The 7104-nt window shown below is 39.5% G+C and overlaps 1 protein-coding gene across 2 annotated transcripts in view; it reads left to right on the forward strand.

Annotated features, from left to right (window-relative positions):
* Nucleotides 1–7104, forward strand: part of me2 (malic enzyme 2, NAD(+)-dependent, mitochondrial) — a 104134-nt gene that overhangs the window by 11217 nt on the left and 85813 nt on the right. The window contains exons 1-3 of one of the 2 annotated variants that reach the window (XM_043720331.1): nucleotides 1763–1862; nucleotides 1954–2075; nucleotides 3373–3506. In XM_043720331.1, the coding sequence (XP_043576266.1) occupies nucleotides 1968–2075; nucleotides 3373–3506 (242 nt within the window). In that variant the 5' untranslated portion in view covers nucleotides 1763–1862; nucleotides 1954–1967. Of the gene's footprint in view, nucleotides 1–1762; nucleotides 1863–1953; nucleotides 2076–3372; nucleotides 3507–7104 lie in introns of those variants that run through there. The other variant, XM_043720243.1, reaches the window with a different exon arrangement.

Genomic DNA, 7104 nt, shown 5'->3' on the forward strand with positions numbered 1-7104 from the left:
ACTTGTCCTACCTGCCTATCTCCTTTTCCACCTATCCACTCCACCCTCTCCTCCCTGACCTATCACCTTCATCCCCTCCCCCACTCACCCATTGTACTCTATGCTACTTTCTCCCCACCCCCACCCTCCTCTAGTTTATTTCTCAACGCTTCAGGCTCACTGCCTTTATTCCTGATGAAGGGCTTTTGCCCGAAACGTCGATTTCGAAGCTCCTTGGATGCTGCCTGAACTGCTGTGCTCTTCCAGCACCACTAATCCAGAATGCTCTGATAGAGTCATACAGCATGGAAACAAACCTTTTGGTCCAACTTGTCAGGCCAACCAAGTTTATAGATCTTCAGTACCAAGATAATGCCTAGACAAAGATTGAGGGGTGTTGCTGCTACTTGTATTTTTCTTAAAAAACAGAAACTTGCCTTCTAAGCTATATCGTCTTTCTTTCTTAATTTTGTTTTCCACTCTTCTGTATTTGAATTTTTGGACGGTACCTAAATGAAAACTTAGAAATTCAAGGTCATTGCATAAAAACACTCAGTGAGGACACTGCAATCACACGCTATATTCAGGGGCCTACAAATTAATTGTGAGCTGACACCCACCTCTATAATCAGAAATGTGAGGAATTGACCTTCCTTTTGTCTTTTCCCAGACAATGTAAGAGTTGCTGTATGGGATTAAATGAGCAAACCTTTTTTGTAAATTTTACTTCAAAGAACTGAATTGTTCAGAGGGTGAACAAAGTGAAATCCACATTTCCTGGTCAGGGTGTAATAACTGACAAGTTTTGAACTTTATAACTTGCATTCTGATGCTGCTGTATCTGTTGCTACATCAAAGTCACTTTGTTCTGAGACTCATCTTTTTATTTTCTTGCAATTCCTCCACTTTGATTCTAAAATTCATTCAAACTAATGCCAACCAAGGCTGATCACAAATCCATTGTGGAAGGGAAGTTCTTGGAAATTACGGGAGCTATTTTCAAGCTGAGAATTCCACATCTTAGAAACTACTTTGAAAAGTAGTAATGCTGTTTTCAATTTATTCATTCGCGATTTGGTGAATATTGTGTTTTATGCAGTGAATGCATTACTTGGTTCTGCCTCTCCTTAGTGAAAATATAAATTGCCAGTAGCAGCATCTCGAGGGCTTGCAGTCTTTGCAACTTTTAGTGATGGAATTATTGGGTTTTTAGATTTTCTTGCATGCTGGAGGATTTAAACCCTCAAAGTAGAATGACATGCAATACATTACATTGTTATGAGTCAATGTGTAACTAGGCTTTAATGAACTTGACTGTAATGTTGCCATATGGTTGGTTTTACCAGAAGTAGGAGTGGTTGTTCTGCTTGAAAGAATGACTATTGAACTATAATCATAATTAACATTCATAACTTTCAGGAAGTTGAATATGTCTGGATCATTGACTTTCATTGTCTATATAGATGTAGTTAGCAACTCGGCAGCCTTTTAAGCTTTGCAATCTGGATGAAAATTTATTAATTTTATTTCCTGTCAAGCTGAAGTAATTGTCTATGGAGATCAAATACAAACATTCACATTTTTTGATTTTATATTCATAAAAAGATCTACGTCGTCATCTTATCTAAATCATCTTGTTACACAAAACGAAACCTAAATGTATGATGGGAAACAGGTTAATAATTATATTAATCCTTGGAAACTCCTAACACAATCGGTTGATTTCCACAAGCTGACGTGAACAGGATGAATAGGAGTGTCCCTCTCCAGGTTTATTGTTCAAAGCTAGGTATTTCTTTCTGGGAAAGGTTTGTGAAGTGGCACTACTGGCAAAGAGGGACACTACTACCACTTGTCAATGCTTTTGGATTCATCTTTTTGAAGTCAGTTTCTTTCGGCTTTCGATTAATATTGTATTGACATTAGAATGCTGTTGAATTATGTTACTAATATGATTTACTTTAACTCCTGAAGATTGACTATTGAAGATGTTGTCACGACTTAATTTGGCTGTGAAGCCATGGGTATATATATGCCGTTGTGTCCACACAAAGGAGATAGGCAAACCTCTGATGTTGAGCCCCAGAACAAATAAGGTAATAATTTTACAAATTATGTATTTTTCCTTAAGTATTAGAGCACCACTAGAGTTTTCTGCATCTCATGACCAAAAGCAAGCACTTTTTCGTATGGTCTTTTTTTAATCTTAACATAATATACAATGCTGTGACTGCGCAGCTGTTGAATGGTTTCAGGTCCATAACACTTCATCTAAAAATTTGCTGTTTTGTTCCTTATTTACACTCCTGTTTCAGACTCACGATTGATTGTTGTAGGAAAAAACCATCGCAAATACACATTCTTTGCCTGTAATACACAGGAAGGAGAAAATAATTGTATTTATTTACAACAAGATGCTGGACAGCTGATAAAACTAATGAAAGATCTTGACCTACAACACTAATGTAGTTTCTCTCCACACATGCTGCCAGCCTTAGTTTTTTTTCTTGTTCTTACTGTATTTAATTAACACCAATTATTAAAATTCTAATCTGCATTATGGGATTGGGGTAATAAGCTAATACCAAAGCAGAACATATTAGGAAGAGTGACCATAATGTTGTGTAAAAGTTGGGTTTTAAGGAAGAGAGGGAGATTTGCAATGTGAGGCTTAGGGAAGGAATGTTAATTACTAGATATGGATGTTTGGTCCTCAGTTTTGGGGCAGTGAGGGAGAGAGCGTACTGGAGACTGCGGTTTACGTGTTGGATATCCGCTGATCCTGCAGAATCTGAATTTTACAACTCAAGACTGAAATAAGATTGTTCTTGGCCACTTCCGATAAATGTAGGGCAACCACAATTCTGTGTAAGGGAAGTGCTTGAATCGAGCCGAATGTTTGCTCATAAACTAGTCATATCTGACAAGGGTGAGGTTTGTTTAATGAATTTTGTACTTTAAAATATATTTAATCTCTCTAGTTTTAATCTAGGCATGGCAAGGGCATAATCTTAAATAATGTAAATTGTTTTTGACAAATCAGATAAGAAATGTATAGATTGGATATAATTCTTTGATTTTCTTTCTAATATTAAAGGCAAATGTATAATTGAAATAAATTACTAGAAAAGACTTTTGAAATAATACTGTAAAATGGTTCTAGCAATATTTCATTGTTTCTTAACGATTCCACTATTGAAAAGAGGTGATTTTCCTGTCCTCAATTTCCACTGAACAGCACGATTTCCACTAAAATCGTGTCAGACTTTAGGCAAAATTCATTGCATCTACCTTTGTACTTGTAATGTCAAAATGTGTGTAATACAGCTTTGAATACAGTTTATAATACATTAATTGTCAGAGCTGAAACATTTGTGAATACAATCTTTCCAGGGCATGGCATTCACGTTACAAGAACGACAGATTCTTGGCCTGCATGGACTTCTACCTCCTAAAATAGAAACACAAGAAATTCAAGCAATGCGCTTTAAACAGAACCTGAAAAAAATTAGTGATCCCCTAACGAAGTAAGAGCTATCTTATTTATTGAACATTGTTTTAGTTCTATTGTACAATGAAGTTGCTTTGATCCTTTGCATGCAAAAGTAGTCATTGGAAAACTCTACATTTTTTAATATTGACTTTACTCCTTATTAGATGTCCAATTTGAGTTTAATTGTGACATAGTATATCCAACTAGGATAGTAATGCTATCTTGCCTGTTTAGAAATATGTTTGAAACCAGCCGCTGGCATGCTGAAGATTTGTGCATTGCTTTTGAATACTGAGAAAGTTGTCAGCAGTTCTTTCAGTTGTGAAGTGGTAGTATAGTTTTAAAAATTAATTGCTGGCTGTAAGCAGCTGTTTTTATGTGGTAACTTCTGTCAGAAATACTTCTATTAATATAACAATCCACTGAGGAAACGTGGATTTTTTAGTAGCCACTTTGCAGTTCAAACAAATTGAAAAGAGAGAAATTTTGAGGGAAATAAACAATTGTGCGGATTTCTAAAAGTAAAATCTGACTTTTTGTTTGAATTTGCAATTTGTGGATCAGCAAATCAATTGCACATACAATGTTTGTATGTTCCAGTATCTTGTTGTTTCAAACATATAGCTGGAAACAAATATGTAATATAGATTTATTGTGCCACGGTTGTGGGTATGTTCACTGAGCTGGGAAGTTAATTTGCAGACGTTTTGTCCCCTGTCTGTGACATCATCTTCAGTGCTTTTGAGCCTCCTCTGAAGCACCGCTGAGTACTGGAATTTATTTAGTTCTATTTCTGCTGCTTCCAGTTGTTTGTTGTAGTGGACGCTTCATTGGGTCTGAGTCAATGTGCTTGTTGGAGGAGTCCGTTGCTGAGTGCCATGCTTCTAGAAATTCTCTGGCTGTCCTATGCTTAGCTTGTCCCATGATTGTTGAATTTGTGGTCCTTGTCACCTGTGTGCGTGGCTACTTGGGACAGCTGGTCATGGTGTTTGGTGGCTAGTTGGTGTTCATGGATGTGGATTGCTAGTTGTCTGCCTGTTTGCTCTATAAAGTGTTTCATGCAGTCTTTGTGTTAGTCTTGCACGTGATTGGTATAGAGTCTTTTGTCTGAGCATGGATGTAGGTTTATGGGCTGTCACGAATCCCAGTGGTTAGAGAAGCCTAGCTGTTAGTTCTGAGGCTTTTATGTTAGGTACTGGAGTGAATTAGGTCGTGGCATGTCATTGTCACGTTGTTTGTCTGTTCGACATCTATGGATGAGCAAAGAACAAGAACAAAGAAAATTACAGCACCGGAACAGGCTCTTCGGCCCTCCAAGCCTGCGCCAATCCTGATCCTCTATCAAAACTTGTCACCGATTTTCTAAGGATCTATATCCCTCTGCTCCCTGCCCATTCGTGTATCTGTCTAGATACATCTTAAATAGCGCTATCGTGCCTGCCTCTACCACCTCCACTGGCACTGCATTCAGGTACCTACCACCCTCTGCGTAAAGAACTTTTCACACATATCTCCCCTCGTCTTTTCTCTTCTCACTTTGAAATAGTGACCCCAAGTAATTGATTCCCCAATCTAGGGAGAAAAGCTTCTTGCTATCTACCTTGTCTATAGCTTTCATGATTCTGTACACCTCAATCAAGTCCCCCCCTCAATCTCCAATTTTCTAATGAAATTAATCCTAATCTACTTAACCTCTCTTCATAACTAGCACCCTCCATACCAGGCAACATCCTGGTGAACCTCCTCTGCACCCTCTTCAAAGCATCCACATCCTTTTGGTAATGTAGCGACCAGAACTTTGCGCAATATTCCAAGTGTGGCTGAACCAAGGTCTTATACAACTGCAACATGACCTGCCAACTATTGTACTCCATATCCCATTCAATGCAGAAAGCATGCCGTATACCTTCATGACCAGTTTATTGACCTGCGTTGCCACCTTCAGGGTACGATAGACCTGAACACCCAGATCTCTCCATACATGAATTTATCCCAGGGTGTTTCCATTTACCATATAGTTCCCTCTTGAATTGGATCTTCCAAAATTTGCCTGGATTGAACTCCGTCTGCCATTTCTCCACCCCACTCTCCAATCTATCTATATTCTGCTGTATTTTTCTGACAGTCCCCTTCACTATCTACTACTCCACCAATCTTGGTGTCATCTGCAAACTTGCTAATCAGAATACCTATACCTTCCTCCAAATCATTTATGTATATCACAAGCAACAGTTGTCCCAACACAGATCCCCATGGAATACCACTGGTCAGAGCTGTCCATTTTGAGAAATTCCCTTCAAGTACTATTCTATGTCCCCTGTTTCCCAGCCAGTTCTTTATCCATCTAGCTAGCATATCCTGGACCCATGCGACTTTACTTTCTCTATCAACCTACCATTGGGAACCTTATCAAATGCCTTACTGAAGTCCATGTATATGACATCTACATCCCTTTCCTCAATCAACTTTGTTACTTGCTCAAAGAATTCTATTAAATTGAAAATCACACACCAGGTTATAGTCCAACAGGTTTAATTGGAAGCACTAGCTTTCGGAGCGCCACTCCATCAGGTGGATGTGGAGGACACAATTGTAAGACACAGAATTTATAACAAAAGTTTACAGTGTGATGTAACTGAAATTATACATTGAAAAATACCTTGATTGTTTGTTGAGTCTCACATTTTTTTTTAGATTAGATTACATTACAGTGTGGAAACAGGCCCTCCAGTCCAACAAGTCCACACTGACCCGCCGAAGCGCAACCCACCCATATCCCTACCCCTACATTTACATTTACCCCTTACCTAACACTACAGGCAATTTAGTATGGCCAATTCACCTGACCTGCACATCTTTGGACTGTGGAAGGGAACCGGAGCACCCGGAGGAAACCCATGCAGACACAGGGAGAACGTGCAAACTCCACACAGTCAGTCGCCTGAGGCGGGAATTGAACCCGGGTCTCTGGCGCTGTGAGGCAGCAGTGCTAACCACTGTGCCACCATGCCGCCCACATCTGTTAGAATGACCATGATAGTTTCACTTCTTTCTCATGTAAATCACAAAACCTTTTTTAAAAGTTAGGTTCTCCGGTTAACTGTAACAATTTGTCAGCCAGATAAGATGTTGAAGGTGTTAGGCCCCTGTGTTCCCTGTCTGTGCCATAATGATAAGCCCATTTTCTTCCAAACAGGAATGGATCCTATTCCTCAGTATCTTCCCTACCACTGACGTCAGGCTCACAGGTCTTAGAGTCATAGAGATGTACAGCATGGAAACAGACCCTTCGGTCCAACCCGTCCATGCCGACCAGATATCCCAATACTATCTAGTCCTACCTGCCAGCACCCGGCCCATATCCCTCCAAACCCTTTCTATTCATATACCCATCCAAATGCCTCTTAAATGTTGCAATTGTACCAGCCTCCAACACATCCTCTGGCAGCCCATTCCACACACCTACCACCCTCTGCATGAAAAAGTTACCCCTTAGGTCCTTTTTTTATATCTTTCCCCTCTCACCCTAAACCTATGCCCTCTTGTTCTGGACTCCCTGACTCCAGGGAAAAGACTTTGTCTGTTTACCCTATCCATGCCCCTCATAATTTTGTAAACCTCTATAAGGTCAC

The sequence above is a fragment of the Chiloscyllium plagiosum genome, chromosome 1 (assembly GCF_004010195.1).
Source record: "Chiloscyllium plagiosum isolate BGI_BamShark_2017 chromosome 1, ASM401019v2, whole genome shotgun sequence".
Taxonomy (NCBI): Eukaryota; Metazoa; Chordata; class Chondrichthyes; order Orectolobiformes; family Hemiscylliidae; genus Chiloscyllium; species Chiloscyllium plagiosum.